The 23,396-nt window shown below is 30.6% G+C and overlaps 2 protein-coding genes across 3 annotated transcripts; both read right to left on the bottom strand.

Annotated features, from left to right (window-relative positions):
- Positions 1 to 331: 331 nt before the first annotated feature.
- Positions 332 to 8,861, bottom strand: LOC111911253 (LEAF RUST 10 DISEASE-RESISTANCE LOCUS RECEPTOR-LIKE PROTEIN KINASE-like 1.2). Of its 2 annotated transcripts, none has more exons than XM_023907041.3 (4): positions 7,928 to 8,861; positions 1,884 to 1,916; positions 1,558 to 1,779; positions 332 to 1,473 (listed from the first exon to the last, which is right to left on the bottom strand). In XM_023907041.3, exons 1-4 carry the CDS (start codon positions 8,673 to 8,675, stop codon positions 509 to 511), a joined length of 1,968 nt encoding a protein of 655 aa, XP_023762809.1. In that variant the 5' UTR covers positions 8,676 to 8,861; the 3' UTR covers positions 332 to 508. The 2 variants fall into 2 exon arrangements, with proteins under 2 accessions (XP_023762809.1, XP_023762810.1); XM_023907042.3 differs by lacking the exon at positions 7,928 to 8,861 and adding an exon at positions 2,154 to 2,676.
- A 3,137-nt stretch (positions 8,862 to 11,998) lies between these two features.
- Positions 11,999 to 15,320, bottom strand: LOC128127709 (uncharacterized). Its single transcript, XM_052766384.1, has 7 exons — positions 15,312 to 15,320; positions 14,735 to 15,051; positions 14,461 to 14,591; positions 13,911 to 14,239; positions 12,694 to 13,110; positions 12,232 to 12,576; positions 11,999 to 12,112 (listed from the first exon to the last, which is right to left on the bottom strand). Exons 1-7 carry the CDS (start codon positions 15,318 to 15,320, stop codon positions 11,999 to 12,001), a joined length of 1,662 nt encoding a protein of 553 aa, XP_052622344.1.
- Positions 15,321 to 23,396: the final 8,076 nt, after the last annotated feature.

Raw genomic sequence — 23,396 nt, 5'->3', positions numbered from 1 at the left:
AAGAATTGAACTCGAGTCTCCTCTATACATAGAATGATGTTTACCAGCAAGCTAAAGGGTTTTTTGTGTTTTAATCTCTAAAATAGTATATTTAATGTCTATTATACTGGAAGTTTTTGTATACATTATTATTATTATTATTATTATTATTATTATTAAGACATCAGGATAAAATGGTCATTTTGCATCAGTCAGCACATTCACTCAGATGCATAATCAAACAACATGGTTTCTTACTCGGTCAGAACTTATTACTCAGACAGACCTTTTTCAATCAGCACTTTCTCAGTCAGCAACTATCAAACGACCCCTTAGTAAAATTCTCAACGTATAAGTGTAATAACCATGTAGCCTTTTGTTTATGTTTTATTTATCGAAATCTTTTTTACTATAGTATATCCATTTGCAAAATTGTCACCTTTATCCAGGTACAAATTATAGTTATTTCTATATATAGAAATGATACAAAACTTACACCTATACACTACCATGTCATCCATGTTAAACCTCACCCACTGGTGGTCGGTGTTGTCACTCCACTACCAGTGCTATGCCATTTAGCCGTCACCGTTAACGGCGACGCCATGACCACATCCACCTCTTTCAACAGTACCACATCTTCCGTTTCCGGCGAAGCCGGTGGCATCTGAGCCTTTCCGGCGTTCACGTTCAACTCTCCGACATTGTTATCACCCTCCCCTTGAATCCCCTTCAAAAACTCCAACACCTCATTCATCGTAGGCCTCGTTTCCGAATCAAATTGCAAACACCGGAACGCCAATTCCGCCACCGATCTCGTCATCCTCTCTGTCTCAGAATCGGATCCTAAAACCGGATCAATCAGCTCGTCTAGGGCACATCTCTGGATCCGATTTATCGCCATGTACGCTAGACTGATTTCATCTCTAGATCTACTAATGTCGATAGCAGGCATTGAAGATATCAATTCGATTAAAACCACTCCGAAGCTGTACACATCGCTCTTATCTGTTAACTGGTAACACTGGTGGTATTCCGGGTCGACGTAACCCGGAGTCCCTTGAGGAGCAGTGGATACGTGAGTGACGTCGTTAGGTAACAGCCTCGAGAGTCCGAAATCGGCGACTTTGACGCAGAAATTGTTATCGAGGAGAATATTGTTCGTTTTTACATCTCGATGGATGATTTCGGAGGCGTGAAGGTATGCTAAGGCACTTGCGGTTTCTACTGCTATTTTCATTCGATTCGGCCACGTCAGCGGGCTCTGTTTTGCACGGTCGCCGTGGAGGTGGTCGGCAACTGTTCCGTTGGCGATGTATTCATACACCAGGAGGAGTTCGACGCTCCGGCGAGATGTGCAACCGTAGAGGGACACAAGGTTTTTGTGGCGTAATCGAGTGAGGATTTCGACTTCGTTCATGAATTGTTGGACTCGCTTGTAATTATGCTCGTATAATCGCTTCACTGCAACTTCTCTTCCGTCACGGAGTTTACCTAGAAGAAAAAATCAATGAATTCCAATTCTAATCCCCAAAAGCAGTACTGCGTTTGAATCATGAAATGGTGGTGGATTTTTACCGTAATAAACGGTACCGAAACCGCCGTCGCCGAGTTCTTGTGAGGAGTCGAAATTTTGGGTGGCGTCTTGGAGTTCGGCGTAAGAGAAAAGCGAGACACCGAAGTAGACGCTGCTGCCTTCAAGGTCTCGAGAATATGCAATCGCTTTGCGGTGGTTGTTGGCTCGCCGGATTATGAAAATGGCAGCAGCAAGAGTAACGATGAACGCAGATCCAACGGTAACTAGATTCACATTAAAATTTTGAAGTATTAAAAAATTAAAGCCTCAAAGTAATATCGGATGAGTATTGAGTAGGGTAGTTACTTTAACTCCAAAGTAAAGTTACCTGCAATGATTATCGTTTTATAGTCTTTTCCTCCTGCAAAAGAAAAAGAAAAGCATCGTTAATCGCAGGAAATTAAATATACACGTACATTGTTTTCCTTAAACTTGTGATAATATATACAAACACGCATGCATGTAGAGACACAACAAAGACTACTAACTAATGAATATATTATAGTATAATACTATCAAACTTAGAGAGTACTACTAATATCAATTAATCACCAATCTAGTTCAGTCTGATGAAACAAATGGAGTTGAAGAACTTGACCTCTAGGAGCTTGTCCATTGCTACACCTCCAAGGATTATAACAAGGTTTAAATAAATTCCAAAACTCTGGAGAGAAGGGAGATAAAAGACGGATAGATTCAAGGTTAGTTTTGTTGAAGGGAAGCTGTAGAGTGACACAGTTCTGTGCGTGTGGATCGTTCTTTGGGACCCGCATGCTCAAGTTATATTGCAGGTTGTAATGCTCACATATTCCGACATTATTATCATAATGATGGTATGAAGTCTCGTGTTTGAAGAAAGTGATGTTGAAAACCTCATGGTTTTGGGATTTTAGAACATGTTGATCATAATCAAAAGTTTTGTTATAACCCAACAAAGTACTTTTAATTTTCTCGAGTGATGTGCTTTCGTTAGGGCAACGTAACATGAAAAAATGGCATGGGGGATCTGTAGAATCTTCAAAATGGTTTATGAAAGAAGGAGGAGATTGAAGGTGTGAAGTACTCAAAGGCGTAGACAAAACCAGTAGGAAAACAATAAGAAACATGTTTGAAGCATGCATGAATGGAGAAGTGAAAATAAGGTCTCATATATATATATATATATATATATATATATATATATATATATATATATATATATATATATATATATATATATATATATATATATATATATATATATATATATATATATATATATATATATATATATACACGGTAGTTGACCGGATGGAAGACTTAAGTGTGGTTTGAAAGCTTTTAATCAACTTTCTCCGTATTGACTACGTTTAACTACCAATAGAATGGGCCGGGAGGTTTTCAATTTACTTCTTTTTTTCAAGTCACAATTACTTTTGATTGCACAAGCTATTTGTCTATATATTTTTTAGTTTTATAAAAGTTATAGGAAAAAAAACCGAAATTTGGTAGCATTTAGACATGTGTAAAGATTATAATAGTGCAAAATTTGTAATAGTTATATAACTATATGTAAATAAGCATAAATCATAAATGTATGTATTATTTTAATAGACAAGGTTTATTATTGTAATATTCAATGTTATTTTTGTAATATAGAAAATAATATTATAATACAAATTAAAATTGATGAGGCGGAGAAGCTTTTGATATAATGAACATATGAAATGTTCTTTTTTGTAATATAAAAAATAATTAAATGATATAGATGATTATTTAAGAGTTTAGCTAAACATGAAGGGTGAACACAATGATGAGAAGTGTTCATAAATGCTATTTTTGGATTCATAAACAATTAAGCCTTGATATTTTTTGACAGAAAAAAAAAAAAAAAAAAAGCCTTGTAATTGTTTATACATTTGAGATGTTAGTTCATATCAAACAACTGATAAAAGCAAAATATGGTGATCTTTTTCTTCAAAAATAAGCTCAAAACTGAAAGCCTTTTTTACTCAAAACAACTAATATTATAATAATATTTGAATTTCATTTGTTATTTTACTATAATCATACAATATTCTTTCTATATGACAAAAAATATAAATTTACTCTACTTTTATTATGTGCTTTCCATATGACAGAATGTTATGGAACTGTAATTTTATTATATTATCTCCGTTTGACAATTGTTTTTTTTTTTCTAAAAAGATAAATGTTTATTGGAACTTTTATATTTTTATGTTTACTACAGTAGTTTTGACTTTGATTTTGCAGTAAAAACTAATATCACCTGTAAAACAAAAAAAATAATAATAACGTTACCGTAAGCCAAAACATTCTTTCAACCAAGAAAAATACAATAAAATTGTATCAAGATTATATTACAATAAGAAAATATTATATGTCCCACTCCAAATTATCTAGACCAAACCAGTAAAAAAATAATATAAAATTGATGACATTAGTTTGTCCAATATTATATCAAGATAATAAAATGAGATTAAAATTAGATTACAAAAGAGTCATATTTAGAAAACCTATTTTTTATACCATATTTGTGATAAGCTAATGTTTTCTATTTTTAAAAAAAATAAAATAAAAATAAAAGTAGACTGATGACTTGTTTACCAGCTAATATCTCATTTATGTATACGATTGCAAATTTTTATAACAAAAAAAGATAAAAACCTTGCTGTATATTTTCTATAGTGATATCCAATAACTTCACATTTTTTTTAGAATCCATTTTAAAATTTATTCAATAGGACAACTAACTATTTTTCTAATAAGTTATATGAAGAGATTTCAACCACGTCAAATCATATTTAATCCTAAACGGCATCCAATATAATATATTTTATGTCCACTTTTGTCCACATGGTGTTCATAACCATGTGAATATTTTTCAAGAACTCAATATTACGATTATAATTAGTTTTAATTATTAAAATAATTAATAGATAAATCAAAAACACTGGTTCATCTTTTTCACTAGATTTGTGTTGCGAAAGAAGAAATGAAAGCCCATCATATTTACAAAGAAACCCTAACGATAAATAATTATAGTAAATTAGTAACTATAATTATAATGTTAAACTTTTAAATCATCCATATATACACAATTGGTAGAAAAATTACCAAATTTTAATATTATATATGATAAAAATACAAAAATATTGTCCTAATATATTTAAGGGGGTGTTGATAAAAGAAACTATTTATTTTATATGTACCTTTCCAATTGTTTCGGTGTACTCCCATTTCAACAAAAAATGGTTTATTTTGAGAAACGTTTTTAGCTTTCATTATCTTAAGTTTATATATAAAGTTAGGTTCAAATGTTTTTACTATCTATTGTGTGCATGTATGACTGATTCTGGACCAATCATTTTAGTTATTTTAAGAAAGTAATTAATATTCATTGTATCTTTAACATGTAATATGCATTAATTATTTTCTTAAAATAACTAAAATGATGCACACAATAGATAATGTAAACAAAATAACCTAACCTTTTATATATATATATATATATATATATATATATATATATATATATATATATATATATATATATATATATATATATATATATATATATATATATATATATATATATATATATATATATATATATATATATATATATATATATATATATATATACCAATCGTTTTATACGCTATCACTTTTCAATTAAATCCGAATTGGTTTTTACAGTATATGTTTAGGGTAGTGTTAAAAAACCCTTTCTGTAAAAAAAATATATAAGTAATAACTCTTTTTGTTTAAACAATTACGCAAGTAGGATGAGGCTATAATCGTTTTTGGATTTAATAACCTATGTTCTTTCACGTTTAACAATTTTCGGATTAAATAATTTATGTTTTTTTCATTTCAGATTAGTCTATAACAGTTTTCAAATTAAATAACCTAAGTTGTCAAAAGAAATCATGGATTTTGATGATTCTATTTTTTAAAAGTCTTGGATAACCGAACAAGACATCAAAAAGTTATAATTAAATAATGTAAATAAATAAAACGTTAAAAATTTTAAAAAAATTAAACAAATAAAATGTCAAAAAAGCAAACAAAAATCAATAAATATTTATTTGAATAAATCCCCCCAAAAAAATAAAAGATCTCTAAATTAGAAAAATAAAGATATGTGAAATCGTGGGCATGAGTATATACTTGTCGTAATTTTTTAGAACCCAAACTGCAACACAAAGACTCTTGGTATGTTGTAATCCGAATCGTGTTTAAATTGGAAATAAAAACTGAAAAATATATATAATTTAATCCGAAATGTAATCTAAATAACAAATAAAAAATTAAATAAATTAAATAGTAATATAAATTAAATAATAAGTTGGATTTAAATACTTAATAATTAATTTAATAAAATAATATTAATAATTGTAAACCAAATTACAATAAAAATTATAAAATATTTTAAAAAACAAAAAAAAATTAATTAGATAGATTTGACAAGGTGTTTTTTTAAATGTGAGTTTTTTTTAAAAAAAAACTATGCGAACTAGTTGGTACCAGGTAGTTTGTAGCGGATAGCTTGTTGCTTGTAATGTTTTGTTAAACGCTACATGAAGTAGTATTTGGATTTGGAACGTTTTGTTTAAACAAAATGCTAGAAGCTTGTAGTGTCAAACGAAGTTTTCTGTTCAAAATGGAGAGTTTTGTCAAATGTTAGAAGCTGTAAACACTCAAACACTCCATGTCGAACAAGCCCTATATATATAATTAGAAAATGAATGAAAGCTCATTGGCGTTTACTAGGAAATGACCCAAAAATAAAGGAAAATTGTTAGAAAAGTCTCAATATTTTTGAAAAGTTACATTTTATTACAAAGTTTTTTTTTACATAAAAGTCTCAATTATTTGTAAAAACATGATAATATATCATTTCTTGTTAAAAGAAAAAAAAATGATTTTTTTGTTAATTTGAGCCAAGATGAAATAATCGAAACTTTTATGTTAAAAAAAAGAAACTCAAGACTAAAGTGTAACTTTTCCGAAAATATTGTGACTTTCACGACAAGAAAAATAAATAAGTTGCAAATTGACAAAATATGAAAGATGTATTAAATATTTACGATCTCTTAAAATTATTATAATAGGTTTTTATTTTAACAGCATAAATTTTGTACTTATGTTTTTTAAAAAAAATCTTTTGAAAGTATTTTGTTGTGACAAACCAAAACATGTTTATCAAAAATAAAATTTTGCTCAAATTATTTTACCATCTTATATAATTTTCCCTAACACATTAGTTATTACGATATTATTTTTAAAAGATTAAAAATATTGATGGGTCAAAAAACTCGACTTAACCTCTATTAAAAGTTAACCTAATAGTAATATATTAACCTTTTACTCAACCTAACGGACAATCCAATATATAAAATTTGATTATAACCTTTAAACCAATTTACGAAAGTCAAACGATCTATTTTTCAATTTGAAAACTGGATACAAATTTACTAATTATTTATAAAATTTTAGCTGCTACGTTGAAATTACCCAAAAAAAACCTTACAAATAACGAAATTGGAGTTTGAAAATGCAAAGATTTCATGTCGACTATGAAGGACATATGCGACTAAGTCAAAGTCAAACTAGACTACTCCAAAAGCATGAAGTCTATTGTTCCAAAATGGACTAAAGAAAAAAGCCCCAACATATACAACCTAATCCTATCTTTTAAGCCGTTTGTTTTTTAAAATGTTCACATAATAAAGTCAGAAATGCAAATAATGTTTCATTCTATAGTCACATCTTTAATTCTTTATATTTATTATAAGTTATTAGACATTGTTAAAATTTGATAACACGGACAAATTTAATAATTTTTTTTGACCATTTTAACAAGTTATATGGAGAAAACCCATGTGCATAATTCACATTAAAAATGTCAACTTTATGCAAAAGTAAAACCGACAAAATATACTGATTTTGAAAAAGACCCTACAAAATATTATGAACCAATAACCGGTAAAATATAATATCGTAACATAAATTAATAAAATAAAAATACGATTTTATTAAATAAATATGCGCTTGACCAATGTCATCTAACAAAAAAAATTATAAAATTGGTCGGTTATATAATTACATATATTCTGTTTAAAAAAATGTGAAACATTGTTAGAAATTGTAAAGTATTGTTATATGTTGTTTATAAAAAAAGTGAAACTTTATTTACTTTTTGCATTTTTTGGAGGTTACGATAGTTACCAAAAAAATTAGTTACCATTTAAACAAATGATGTAGGATTGCTAAAAGTAGAAAGTGAAAAAGAATGTACAAGTTTCAAGGCATAAAGTACAAGTAAGTGATGCATGATTAGCAAAAAAGAAAAAGGAAAGTTCTTACCAGGTTTGCAACTCACCATATGAGGTCTATCGGGGCAGAAACAGCGAAATCCGAACTTCGTCCTATTGAACCCACACCGCCCTCCGCTGCTCAGGCAAACATCGCAATCCGTCGCTAACCAATGCAACATGAATCCCCTTTCCATCACATCCCTATAATTACCACCGTCAACCACCAGATTCCTCCCTACTCCGCCACTCAATTCCACCGGCGTCTCCACAGTCTCACTACCGTTGCCGCAAATATCCGTTACGTTTTTCAAATTCGGATCATTATCAAGCATGACAACCTCCTTATTACTTCTCTCACATGATTTGATACTGTACTTTTCCAGATCCGTCGTCAAATTACCGGAGCAGTTTGAAATGAATACTAGTTTCATAGTCGAGGCGTTGCCAAACCGGAATCGGTTAGGGTCAAGCGTTAAGTTCCTGATCATCTTCGGACATGGTTCAGTCTGGTTGGGCAAAATCGCGGCGTTTTGGAGTCGGAGGTAGCTGTTGCTATATCGAATATCTTTAATTACGAATTCGTTCCCTGAGATCCGAAGCATCGCGGACTCATTGCAGTGGACCTCAAATCCAGGGTAACCACAAGAGGGATCCTGTTCGCCATCGATGAAAAATGGATAAGTAATGTTACGCACATCTCCACAGTCTTTTGGAAAACAAGCTTCATAGTTAGGATCCAAAGAGAATGATTGGTGGAAAAACAGGAAAAAGGTGAAGATAAGAGTGTGCTTTTTCATTATTTTTTAAGCGATTTGCAGAGATTTGTTTGTCTGAATGTAGATAAATGGGGATGAGATGACGATGATGAAAGGTATTTTGGGGGAAAAGAATAGATGGAGGATGGTGGCGTGTATAAATTTGACTTGAAGCAATAATGGAGATTTGAAGTTTAATGTGACAAATAACATGTTGATACTTGATAGGTGTTTTGGGATGAGTTGAATATTGTAATCAAAAGTTGGGATAAAAAAATAAATAATAAGGAACCACATGTCGTTATATAATAAATATAATGTTATTTTAAATAGATGCTTGCTTTTTTGTGTACATCTTTGATTTAACATGTAGTGTTAACCTTAACTCTATAAAAGAGTTTGGACGTCACTTGTTATAGCTTTATTTGTGAAGGGGAATTCTTTATCTACCCCAATAACAAGAGAAAATAACGTAAATAGTCAAAAACTGGGGGTGTTTTCAAAAAATAGACATAAAAATGGACTTTTTCAGCTATAGACATACATTCCGCAGAGGACCCTCCGCGGAATGGATATTGAGGGTTTTTTTTTTTTTTTTTTTTTTTCACATCGATTCTTCGGTATTTATATTAATTCCCCAACTAATTATTTTCAAGTAAAGATTATAATAGTATGATAATCTTTTCTTAAAAATAATTAGTTTGAGAAATGAATATAAACCCCGAAGAATCGATGTGAAAAAAATAAAAGAAAAAACACTAGAGATCCATTCCTCGGAGCTACCTCCGCGGAATGAGTTCATTCCTCGGAGGTAGCTCCGCAGAATGGATCTTTAGTGTTATATATATATATATATATATATATATATATATATATATATATATATATATATATATATATATATATATATATATATATATATATATATATATATATATATATACATTGATTTATTTACGATTTTGCCATTCCGCGGAGCAACAGTGGATTCCGCGAAATGCATGTCTATATCCGGAAAAAGTCCATTTTTATGTCTATTTTTTGAAAACAACCCCCATTTTTTGACTATTTACGGTATTTTCTCTAATAACAATTGAGCAAATTATAGTTGTTCTTATGTACTTTGCCTTAAGTGAAAATATGATATCTTAAACATCTCATTTGTCATTTAGCAACTCAATAATAATTCATTTGAAAATAATTAACAAGACTGATAAAAAATTGAGAAAATAATACAAAAACCATTAATTTTATACTAAAATTTTAATTTGATACTGTGTTTTTTTTTTCTCAAATTTAACATAGTGTTTCCAATTTGTTACAATTCTGACCACTAGACCGTTTAACCCTGATGTATGCTAACGTGGAAAGATGATGTGTCAATTTTGATAGTGTGACATGCTGACATGATATGTTGACGTGTCAAAATTGAAACCTTTTTTTCATAAGAACATTAGGTATGAGTCAGGTTATAACACTTATTTCATATGCCACTTCATCCATAACACCACCATAACATTAAGTGAGAAATAGTGTTCCCCATGTTATAACACCTTAAAACATGTTAAGAAGTACAGAGAGAAAGGAAAAAAAGGAAGAAAAAGGATTTGATTGGTTTGCTTCCCCATTGCAAAATGTCATAACACAAATGAGATATGTCATAACATCAATGGAGAAATGATGTTCATGGTGTTATGATGTTGTTATAGCTTGTCACATCAGCCATAACGCCATAAAGCCATATACATAACCCATACCCACTACTCTAAAAGACATTATGTTTTCATTTTCTTTTTTCAATTTGACACTAAGTTTTTTGTTTTTTTTAATAATTTTGACACTAAATTTTTGTTTTAATTTATACACCTTTTTTTTTTTTTTAATTTTGTTCAATATTGACCATTTTCCATTTGAACCCGTATAAATAATTTTTTTTTTACATTTGAAACTTTATAAACAATTTTTTTCATTTAAAAACCACATTTTTATATAAATATAAGGTTTTTCTTTTACATTTAAACCATAATTTTATGTATAAATATGTATTAGTTATATTATAATCATATTTTATATTAAAATACAACTTTTAAAACATGTAGTTGTTCAAGGCTCTGATGCATGGTTTGCTACCCATAAAATTTGTACATTTTATATCATAATCATAATATTATTAGAAACATCTTGAATCTCATGGTGTGACTCCCAAATACTATCACCACTTAATCTTGAATAATCATTTAATTATTGAATGATAAGTTAACTAGGTAATCACTATGAAAGATTCTTTGCTAAAATAAATTTATAATAATAAGGAGAATTTCATATATGTCATTTTTAAACATCAAAATATCATATTTACCCAACTTAATTTCTAAATATCATATTTACCCTTCATAAAATTTCTAAATATATCATATATGTCCTTTTTAAACATCAAAATATCATATATGTCATTCTTAAATATTAAAATATCGTATATGCACTTTTTAAACATCAAAATGTCAATAGTAATATCTAAAATATTATCTATCTACAACATAATAATAATCAACAACAACAAAAACTAAACAATTAAAATATAAATTCCATAGAGTGGGTTGAAGATTAATCTTTTTGTTTGTCAAGAGGACGACATTCCAACAATTTAGAAGTTCACATTCCGTTATCATAGACGTAAGAATAATATAGTTAAATATTTTAATTATTATAATAATCCTAAGGTATAAAAAATGATTATAAAATATTAAAAACATTATAAAAAATGATTTGCACAAATATGATATTTTGAAGGTTTATGAAGGGTAAATATGATATTGAGAAATTAAGCTGGATAATTATGATATTTTGAGGTTTAAAATGAACATATATTATTGTATTTATGATTTTTTTTTAATCGTAAATCATTTCTATATAGTTTAGTTGGAATGTAAAATTATCTATTGTTTCTAAATTTATTATACTTGTTGCACGAGTGAAAAAAAAACATAAAATAAAGTCTAAAATTGTCATACTTTTTGTAGCTGCAAAACTCAATGATATCAATCTCATCTTTTCCGTTAATTTCTTCTAGCGTTTTTTTATTTATAGCATGAAGTTGCTCACGTCACACCTCTGAACTCATTTTAAAAGTTGTGTATTTAACGTAAAATACGGTTATAATATAAGTAATACATATTTGTACAGAGGTGGACGCAGAAATTAGTAGTAGAGGTTGCATAATTTTTTTTCCGGTCAAATATAATATAAAACATTAAAAAAAATCGGGTCAAACATAATATAAAACATCTAATACAATTTTTTTTGGTTAAACGTAATATAACAACGATCTATTAAATTTAAATTTGTCATCTTCGTACATACATCTTTTAAAACCGCTCTATTGCTTTTTCATTCTCAACTTTTGCAAGTGCTTTGGTCTCGACATTACAAAACAATGCGTCGTTCAAAAATTCATCGCCAATTTTGTTACGCAAGTCGGTCTTCAAGAGTTTCATCTTTGAAAAACATCTTTCTACACTTGCGGTCGCTACGGGTAATATAAAAGTCAACTTTAAAAGCTATAAACCAAAGGATAAGACCGATGCTTCCCCGTACTAACCATCAAACAAGAAAGGTCAGAAATTCCTTTCAAGCTAGTGAAACGCTCATCTTTGATGCAAGAGTGATAAAATATCTCAAACTGTCCTTCAAGATCTATCATATCTGAATCATCAAAGTCATATTTGTATAACTTACCCAACTTCAATAACTTTGATTTGTCAAATTGTGCAAATGAATCACAAGGGCTCAAAGCACCCATGTATTCTAGTAATTGGGTGCTTGTTTCACTAAATTGATCTCGATATTCTGTAAGTTGCATATCTACCGCCGTGTTGAAGATTTCAACCTCAAAATAAAACCTATTTGTCTTTGTAGTCCTACGGTTTCTCGCACCAATATACAACTATTCCATATCTAAAGTATCAATTTCGTGTGTTTGACAAAAAGAGAATACTTTTGGCTACATGCTAGCAAACCCTATGTTTCTAAAAGATTGCAATGACTTCATTGTCCCTCTAACCATCGAAGCCGCTTCTAAAATGTCTAGATCTTTTCTTTGAAGTTGCTTTGACAATGTACCCGTGAGGTGTAAAATGTCATACATCATATGTAAGTAAAACACGAACTCATATGATTTAAAATATGCTAAGATTCCAGATGCTTGTTGATGGTTTGCCAATGACCCTCCCTCCTCTTTCACAAAATCTAAAACTACAACAACATCCGCAAACAACTTCATCAAACTTGTGAGTGTGTTGAAATGTGAACCCCATCTTGTTTCTCCCGCTCGAACAAGTGTAGTCTCTTGATTTAACCATCTTCCTGTTTCAAGTTCACCACTACACAAGCCTTTTTGCACCCTTTCCCTTGCTTGCTCTCGTAGTAAGTCTTTTCTTTTACACGAAGCACAAACAACATTAACAACCAATGAAATTTGCTCAAAATGTCACTAACACCATCATCAAGGTTGTAAAAATCGTTTGACGGTAGTTCGACGGTCAACTGGTGTTAAGGGATTAATCTGTCTTGGCGGGGATTAATCGAGGATTAATCGGGGACCATAGATTATTAATAAAATATTAAAATTAATTAAATATTAATATATCTTAAGAAAAATAAGTACTTCAAAATTTAAAAATAAGAAAATTTGTAATTTGGAAATTTGGAAATATGAAAATATGAACATTTTGGTATAATATTCGAAATTTTGAAAATTTGAAAATTTTGGAGTAAAAAAAGAAAGTTGGTTTTTTGAATTTTTAAAATTTTTTTTTACCTTTTTTTGACTTTTTTTTTGACTTTTTTTGACTTTTTTGACTTTTGTTGACCGATTAATCCCGCCAAGGCCGATTAATCCTGCCAAACCTGATTAATCATAAATTTTCGATTAATGCCTTAATCCTCGACGGTTGGAGAACGCCAAGCGATCAATCCATGATTAATCGCCGATTAATCCCGATTTCTGCAACCATGACCATCATGCTTCTTTGCTACAGCCACAACTACTAATTGAAGTTGGTGTGCAAAGCAATGTACATAAAAAGTCGTGTCATTCTCTTGTAATATCAAAACTTTCAAACCATTGAATTCCCCAAGCATATTGTTAGCCCCATCGTAACCTTGTCCTCTTATCTATTAAAATTTAAAACAATTAAATATATATATATATATATATATATATATATATATATATATATATATTAAATTGAAATAACAAAAAAGTAAATAATAAATTACCTTACTAAAACTCAACTTATTACTTGTAAGGACTTCATTTATGGCGTTTTTGTGTGTCAAAGAAGATGTATCCTTAACGTGCACTAATCCTATGAATATTTCTTTCACAAAGCCAAGACTATCGACATAACGCAAAACAATAGCCATTTGTTCCTTTTTTGAAACATCACTAGATTCATCAACTAGTAAAGCAAAAACATCTTGACCAATCTCTTCACGAATACTCAAAAGTACTTCTTGTGCAAAACATTGCACAAGTTCTTTTTGAATTTTAGGGGAAATTAGTTGATTGTTTTTAGCAGCATTTTCTAAAGTATTGTTGAAAATATCTTCACAAGTCTCTCGAATGGCTTTTAACACTTCAATGTGAAGCCCTCTATTTTACGAGTTAACCGACTCGTCATGACCACGAAACGGTAAACTGGTTTTCAATAAAAGTCTAACAACAATAATAGAAACATATAATCAAGCTTTATATTTATGGTCCTCTGCTTCAGTTTGCCTCCTCAAGACTACATAATAACTTGTTTTTCCCTCATTAAAAACTCACACTTTTCTTTTGCTTTGTTGTGAAAACTATCAACACCACCCACATGAGTCCGAAATGCATCTTTTTTATTCCAAGTATCAAAACCTTGGGAAACAAATGCATCTCTCCCTCCTTTTTGTCCTATGAGGTCCCTACACAAATAACAATATAAGCAATATGCACTATTCTTTTTCACACTATATTCCAACCAATCAAAGTCATCAAATCATGCAGGAATGAATCTTCTAAATCTATCACCTATTTTTTAGGAAACTTATGTGCCCTTACTTGACACGGTCCTTGAAGCAAATATGCTCTTCTTACATCATCTCTTATAATTGGTTTGCAACTTGTAATCAATGGCCTATCCGTCGGGTCCTTTGGAAGATCTTTCAAGTCAACATTATCATTAGGTTGGTTAGAGCATGGTGTTTGTGGAGTTGCATTAGAAACCGAATTGATTGATTGATTGGTGATTGGTGTTTGTGGAGTTGCATTAGGATTAGAAACGGAAGGGATTGATTGATTGGTGATTGGTATTTGGGAACATTCTTCACCACTTTCATTAGGATTAGGTCTTTGTCTTTTGGAAAAAAAACAACTTAGTTTAACCTATAAAAACATAACAATTACACCTAATCAAACAATGACTTCAATAAAAACAAGTTGTTTTGACCTAATCAAACAATAAATTCAATAAAAACATAACAATTACACTTAATCAAACAATCAATTCAATAAAAAACATAACAATATAACCTAAGCAAACAATATAACTTCAATAAAACAAATCAACTACACCCAAGTCAATCAATAACTTCAAAAAAACATATCAATTTCAAATATCTAAATGAATTGGTTGTAAAACTTACTTGTTTCATTGTATTGTAGGGCTTTGAAGTTTGAACTTTGAAGTGGATTTTGTTAACCAATAAACCAAAACAGTAGAAATTGAAAGAAGTCTATCGATTGAGTGATTGAGTATTGTTGAAATCGATCAAGGATTGTGATCGATCCAACAATGAAATCGATCAACAATGAAGGATTGTGAGAACAAGTCCGACAGTAGGCCTAACGATCGAACATCGAAGTATGAAGTATCAGACGTAATTTTGGATGCAGAGGAACAGAAGTCAAGTAGTCGAATTGTTGTAATCGTGTTTTTTTACTTGTACCGATAATAGATAATTACACACTAAATTAATTAGGATTGGACTATCTTTTTTACAAGCAATTAGCCCAATTGCTAATTTATCCAATCAAGTTTTATTTTGGGCTTTGGGCAATTGGACTATTAGACAATAATTGATTAAAACGCTGGACATTTAGGCTCGTTATTATTTTTTTTTTGTTTGGTAATTCCCGATAAAGTGACAATATTTTTTTTATGTAGTTGCACAAATTTTTTTTAGTAGTTGCACGATTTTTTTACGTAGTGACACAATAGGTAAAAACTAAAAAAAAAAAAAAAAAAAAAAATTTCTACTACGTGCGCAGAAGCTAAGTGTTGCCGGTGCCACAACGGGCACCTAGATAGGTCCGCCCTTGTATTTATACATAAAATTATGATTTGAATGTAAAAAGACCATTGTATTGATAAAAAAAATGTTAGGTTTTAAGTTAAAAAAAATGTTTATATGGTTTCAAATGGAAAACTGGTCAAATATTGAACCAAATTGAAAAAAAAAAATGATGTTTAATTTGGAATAAAAAAAAGTGGAGTGTCAAAATTGAAAAAAATAAAATAAAATTCGGTGTCAAAGTTGAAAAAAATAAAAATTTAGTGTATTTTGTGAAAAAAAAATGTTTCAATTTTGACACGTCAAAATGTCATGTCAGCATGTCACGCCATCAAAACTGATATGTCATAATATTACGTCAGAAGACAATCGGGTTGACAGATCAAGTAATCAGATTTGTAATAAATTGTAAAACAGAGTATCAAATTTAAGGCAAAAAATATCGGATTAGAATTTGTGTAAATTTAGTGACTTTTGTGATATTTTTCCTAAAAATCTGATAATGAAATGTAATTTTTTCCAATTAATTTTAAAATGTTTATCAACCATAGCTATTAGTTTGTATATTGTCAACCAACTAATAATGAATCTTATTTTTTGGTACTTAGCCATTATAATCCCATATTGACCTTTGTATTTGGAATTGGTCCGGCAACTTGAAAATACTTGGTCCAAACGAAACAAACAAAAAAGTGGCCCTTGCGCCTTTAAAAGTGGAACATCTTACCCATTCTGAATTTGGATAGTAGTAGGCTGAAGTCGATGACATTTGCATTTTGTTTTTTTTCTTTCTTTAAATTGTTAATATAGTAAATTACTGAAATGGGAGCTGGTTTTTCCACAGCTCCTTTTTAATTCATCCACTGAATATTTAACCTAATGACAGTTATGCCCCTTATTTAAATAAAAACCGACATTATTACAAAGTCCATAATAACAGACATGCAATCGTAAAATTTAAACTCATGTGTTTGCAATCATAAACTATGTATATGTAAAGTGTAAACATGTTAAACAATGTATATGTAACGATTTTTGAACTTTAAAATTTACAAGTTAAACAATTTAAAAACTAAAACTTTGTAAAGTATGTATATGTAAACATGTTAAACGATTTGGACTAAAATATGTAAACTACAAATTAATTTCTTACAATTTAAATGAGTAAAACTAAAGCACAATGCATTCATCAACTACATTACTAGATTTCACGTAAAACAGATGTATGTTTCTCCAAAATCATAGAACCGGTACCAGGCCATATATGCTTAATTGGTACCGGTTAGCGTCCAGGGTTGAGACCGGATCGGGATCAGGTATTGGTCCTATGTGCTCATTACTAGTTCTAAGAGAGTATTTCTATAATTTCACATTCATAAAATATCAAATGTTTCAGCACCACTCTTATGTATTTAATTAGCCTTTGAATGCCATGCATTTAACTCTAGAAACTTCACTACAAGAAATTCTTATAGATCACAATCTAATTATAACCAGGATGAACACTAATTAGCATTCCTTGTTTTTAGATTTGAACACGTGGGACAAACATCCTATTGTACCTATGGGCTATGATTACGATTCTACATTGTAATCGACAGGTCATTAATCTCATATATTGAGTCATGTTGATATTTGATACTAGTTTAATTATGCATTAACATAAGAAGTCTAGTTTTCTTATAATACATGGAGTCGGTTAAGTCTTCTTGTTTTCTCTTTTCTAGTATTCTCCACTCATACTTTAACAGTGGAAAAGGCTTCTTTAATCATGAAGACTAAGTTTTAATGGTTTTTATAGGTCTTGCCGTGTTGGATCCTTACAAGTTGGATAGCGGTAGCCTATATGCATTCATTAAATAAAATGAGGTTGGTATAATTGTCGATATATAAATTTGGAAACCCCTATGTATATTTTTTGAAACAAAGATTGGGATTTCTCTCTCATAGGATATAATTGTCATTCTATAATATTTTCAGTGGAAAAATCAAAATATTATGTGGATTTATCAGCTCCCTACTGAAATAGACATTAAGATTTGGATGGAATTATACATTTAATCTATATTTTGTTCTTGTAATCACACTGTTTTAATAGTTTGATCTTTTAGGTCTTTTGTCGACATGATAAGACCATATTATCCTTACTTATATACTTTTTTAGTTTTTTATTATCGATAATTGTTTATAATTTCAAAAATAATAAAATAGACCCTATCCCTTACCTATATATATTTTTAATTTTTTATTATTAATAAATTTTTATAGTTTAAAAAAAATAAAATAGATCCTATTCTTGATATCTCTCTTAACTTTATCTTATTTAAAGACTACTCCTATTAGCAACTAGCCAAATAAACACAGGAAAATACCGGCAATAGTAAAAAAAAATGGGGGGTATTTTCAAAATTTAGACATGAAAATGGACATCTCCGGGTATATACATGCATTCCGCGGAGGTAGCTCCTCGGAATCTACTGTACTTCCGCGGAATGGCAAAATCGTAAATAAATTAGTGTATTAAAAAAAACTCAATATCCATTCCGCGGGGCTACAGTTGATTCCACGGAGCTCCGAGAAATAGATCTTCAGAAAAAAAAAAGAAAAAAACTCCTCCAATGATTCTTGGGTGAATTACACGCATGGTCCCTATGGTTTAGGGTAACTTGCAATTTTGGTCCCTAACTTATTTTGCTAACTCGGAAGGTTCATATTGTTTGTTTTTGTTACACGCTTGATCCCTGTCTTACATAAAAAGTCTATTTTTCCTTGATTTTTTAATTTATTTAAATAAACACACCCTCAACCCAATCCCTTCACCTTACCTTACCTACCCTACCATTTTTTCCCTATTTAAATAATTGTCTTTTTACGTAAGATAGAGACCAAACGTGTAACAAAAACAAACAATAGAGACCAAGCGTGTAGCAATAACAAACAGTAAGGACCTTCCGAGTTAAAAAAATAAGTTAGGGACCAAACATGCAAATTATCCCAAACCATAGGGACCATTCGTGTAATTTACTCATGATTTTTTTATGTAATGATCTCTAATTAAAAGACCAATTTTTTCTACCTCACATTCATTCCAAATATTGTTAAGAAAAATTCATACTATCATAATTTTTTCTTGAAAATAATTAGTTGGGGGAATGAATATAAACTCCGAAGAATCGATTTGAAAAAAAAAAACTGAAGATTCATTCATCGGAGCTACATCCGCGGAGCTCCGCGGAATCCACTGTAGCTCCATGGAATGGATCTTGAGTTTTTTTTTTAATACACTAGTTTATTTACGATTTTACAATTCCGCGGAGCTACAGTAGATTCCGCGGAACTACCTCCGCGGAATGCATGTCTATACCCATAAATGTCTAGTTTCATGTCTAAATTTTGAAAATACCACCCTTTTTTTATTTACTATTACCGGTATTTTCCCATTAAACCCGACTCAACTGTTAATTAAAAAACTAATTTATCTTTTTTCCATCTACAAAACCAACTACACATATTTTATTTTACTCTAAACGGCTAAACCTAAATCAAACTTTTATATTATATTTGATTAATTTTTATTATATTATACAAACTACATATTTTCTTATTATTATTTAATAATTTCTTTACTATTTTTATTATATCATTTTAAGTATTTTGATGTATTTTATTTACTTTTTTAATAAAAAAATCAAACTAGTTACCAAATAATAATTATCTACAAAAATTTTATCCAAACAAATAATAAAAAAAAAGCCGATTAAACGTTTCATGGAACAAACCCGTTGTGAGTTTTAGATGAATTTTTTTTTTAATCCAAATGTTGCTACCGACCAAACATTTGGTTGTCAATGAGCTCAAGAAAACTAAAATCTTTGGAACTCCATCACTATCATACTACTATATGGGACGTCGGAACTCAGGAAGAAAGAAAAATGGACGGCGGTACCGGCAACACTGTCGGGGGAATTGTTTTGTCACTGGTTGGTGTAAACAAGGCAGCCAAAAGTGCTGGAGGTTGAAGAGAGGTGTCGTCAATATGGGGCATGAGCTTCTGATTAGAGAGTAAAGGAAGCATTTGATTTCTCCACAGTAGGTAATTAGTAGAGCTTAATTTGATGGGGATCATATGAAGTATGGTATTCATTGAAAAAGTATTATCGGCGGAGGTAGACATGATCAGGTTGCAGGAGAAGAATAAGGTTTAGAGAAGAAAAGAATGAGAGGAGGGTAGCGTGATTGTTAGGCTGATACCATGTAAAATATTGATAAATTAACCACACCTCTTATCGTGTCTTATGATATTGTATTTATATTGAAGATTACAATAAAGAGATCCTATAAAGTAGGATCTGTAATATACAAATATACATTTAAATAATAAATGACATAATTATCTAATAGTTGGACATTTGGCTTGCAACACGGGTGGGGGAACCCGTAATTCCTCTCAACGACTCCTATTTTTTATTTATCTAAACTTTGAAATACATTATGATAATCGATTATAGATGAGAAATTGTTTCTTAGTAGCAAAGTATGATTTTTAACATTTTTATTATGAAAACATGAATTTAAAAATGATTAAGGACGTGAAAAAAATATAATTATCAAAACCGTCTTTAAATCTATATTATCATAACACCATCCAATATAAACTTATTATATTTAATTTATTGCTAATAAATTTATTTTTTTATAGTACATGTGTTTGATTTTCATAAGATAAAATCTGTTTTCGCGTTTTCACAAGATATTTATATTTTTGCATGAACCTACTTATATATATATATATATATATATATATATATATATATATATATATATATATATATATATATATATATATATATACTAGATGTGTGCCCGCGTAAAGCACCAACGATAAATAGTTTTTTCGGCGAATAGTTTTCTTACGGGAAAATAATTATTACATGAGTAAATTGCAAAAATGGTCCCTGTGGTATGCAAAATTTTGGGGTTTTAGTCCAAACCACGAGTTTTTTGGAACCATAGTCCTTTTGGAGTGGTTTCTATGTGGTTTTGGTCCCTGGACTTAACTCCCGTTAAGTTGGAAATGTTAAGCCCCCTCACGTGCCTCACACGTGAGGGTAATTTCGTCATTTCATGTCAGGGACCATTTTTGCATAAACGGTTTTTTGGATTAATTCCTTTTAAATACCCCCACTTCCTGCGATCTTCTTCCCCAACGTCTCTTTTCTTCTACCCTTCTTCTTCTTGAGCTCTGCTACAACAAAAATGGTGCTATGTTTTTGTGGAAAAGTTGCTGTGGTGAAAACGTCTTGGACCCCTCTGAATCCAGGAAGGAGATTTTTTGCATGCCCTATGAATGATTCCGTTTGTGGGTTTATTGGGTGGCTTGATCCCCCAATGTGTGCTAGGTCTAAAGCCATCATACCTGGTCTGCTAAGAAATTTGAATTCAGTGCAGGAACGGTGCAATGAGTTGGTTAGAGGTATGAACATGCTACAAGATCAATGCAATGGACTGATATGCAAGAACAACATTTTGGTGGTAAATGTCAGAGCATTGAAGGATGATAATTTGAAGCTGAAAATGTACATGTTTGGAAGTTGGTTTTTCTTTGTGATTGTATTCTTTTATATTTGGTTTGTGTAGGGGTATACTCTGAAGGGTGTTTTGGTCATTTTTTTGTAATTTTATGTGATCAAGTTTGTAGTGACTTATGATGATAATGATATATGTACAATTTTATGATGCAAGTGTAATGAATGTTTTACCAAAATGGTATGAATGTATAAGAATTAACATATGAATAGAAATGGTATGAATGTGTTACCAAAATATATATATATATAGAACCAATTGTACATAACCAAAATGCATATTTCATTAAGATTTGTAATATAACAACCAAAGTTTCTAAACATAACAACCAAAGATTCTAAACATTACCAAAAGGGACACATTACCATACCTAAGATAACAACCAAGTTTTCATAACAACCAACCAAAAATTTTCAACAAAATATTGTAAATATAACAACCAAGTTTTCATAATCAACCAAAATCACAAAAAACTCCATGCATGCATGACACATTACTTCTTGGATTGATTCTCACCTTGCCCTTTACAGGTCCTAGAGTTGTGTCCCTTGTTCTTGCATTTGCTACAAGTAACACTGATATGCTTCCTTGATAGCTTCTGCACTCCATCATTTGTTGGTTTTTGGGAACCTCCTTCTTGTGCAGCATTCACTCCATCACCTTGACTTGCCTTCTGCTTTTTGCTTAACCTTTCACCCTCACTTTGTCTTCTCTTTTTCTTAGGCCTTCCCACCTGAGTGCGATGTGGAGGAGGGATTAGCTTTGTGGGACATTCACTTTTGGGCCACATGGATCTACCCTTAATTGGCTCCACCTTAAAAGAATAAGCCTTTTTCCATGTCTCTAGAAAATACACCTTGTGAACCCATTTGTAAATGTCAAGGTCAGCCTCTGGGTCTTTACTCATCTCATTCAGAGTTGCAATTGCATGTCTGCATGGAATTCCAATTAATTCCCATTTTCTGCAAGTGCATGTTTTGTTCCTAACATCAACCACATGTTGATCCTGCAAAGCTCCTGTGACTTGATACTTGTCTCCCCCATTCCACCTAGCAATGTATTGTGAAGCAACTGTTTTTCTTGCAGTTAGGATGTCTGTTGCTGTGGGTGTTAGTGGACCTTTAGCCTTTTTCATTTCCTTCATGACATTGCATATCCTCTTCATTAGATACTCCCTTATGAATTCTAAACATCCAATGACAGGTTTATCCCTTCCTTTCTCTATCTTCCCATTAAACACTTCACACATGTTTGATATCAACACATCAGAAACTGCTCTTCCTGTGTGTAAATTACCATTAAAAAACATTTAATACAATTCACATAAAAGTAAAACAGTTCACTAAGTGAAAGACAAAAGGATCAAATTGGAATATATAGATTTACCTGAAAAATGACTCCTTGCCCAATGTTTAGGAGGAATTTGCTTCAACCATTCACATGCCTCCTTATCATACTGACTAAACTCCTTCATCAAATGTTCAAACTCAGGAATGGTGGTAGCTGATGCACACCTCCATAAGTGGTCCCTGTACTCTGTTTGCCTCCATCTTTTCCTCATATTGTCATGAATATGTCTGATACAATATCTATGCTCAGCATTAGGAAAAATTTGCTCAACTGCAGTATGTAAACCCTGCAAAAATTAATTGTCAATCATTAGAATTAACTTACAACCACACTTTAAATGACCAAATGTATAAAAACTACTTCCAACTTTACCTTTTGCCTGTCACTTATGAAAGTAAAATTTGAGTTTCTTCCAAGGTCCAAGTCATCCCCAAGGTTATCTAAAAACCATTTCCAGCTTTCTGTGTTTTCAGACTCAACAATCCCATATGCTAATGGGTA

Source organism: Lactuca sativa, chromosome 8 (genome assembly GCF_002870075.4).
Source record: "Lactuca sativa cultivar Salinas chromosome 8, Lsat_Salinas_v11, whole genome shotgun sequence".
NCBI lineage: Eukaryota > Viridiplantae > Streptophyta > Magnoliopsida > Asterales > Asteraceae > Lactuca > Lactuca sativa.
The sequence above is the reverse complement of the archived record's forward strand: the minus strand, read 5'-3'. Positions and strand labels throughout refer to the sequence as shown.

Coding starts and splice junctions, on each gene's coding strand:
- LOC128127709 (XM_052766384.1), bottom strand. Junction 12,577..12,693: donor TTTTAGAAGCGGCTTCGATG/GTTAGAGGGACA, acceptor GATATGGAATAG/TTGTATATTGGTGCGAGAAA. Junction 12,113..12,231: donor CTGACCTTTCTTGTTTGATG/GTTAGTACGGGG, acceptor AAACTCTTGAAG/ACCGACTTGCGTAACAAAAT.
- LOC111911253 (XM_023907041.3), bottom strand. CDS start 8,675: ATGAAAAAGCACACTCTTATCTTCACCTTTTTCCTGTTTTTCCACCAA. Junction 1,917..7,927: donor TATGGTGAGTTGCAAACCTG/GTAAGAACTTTC, acceptor TTTCTTTTGCAG/GAGGAAAAGACTATAAAACG. Junction 1,780..1,883: donor TAAAACGATAATCATTGCAG/GTAACTTTACTT, acceptor ATGTGAATCTAG/TTACCGTTGGATCTGCGTTC.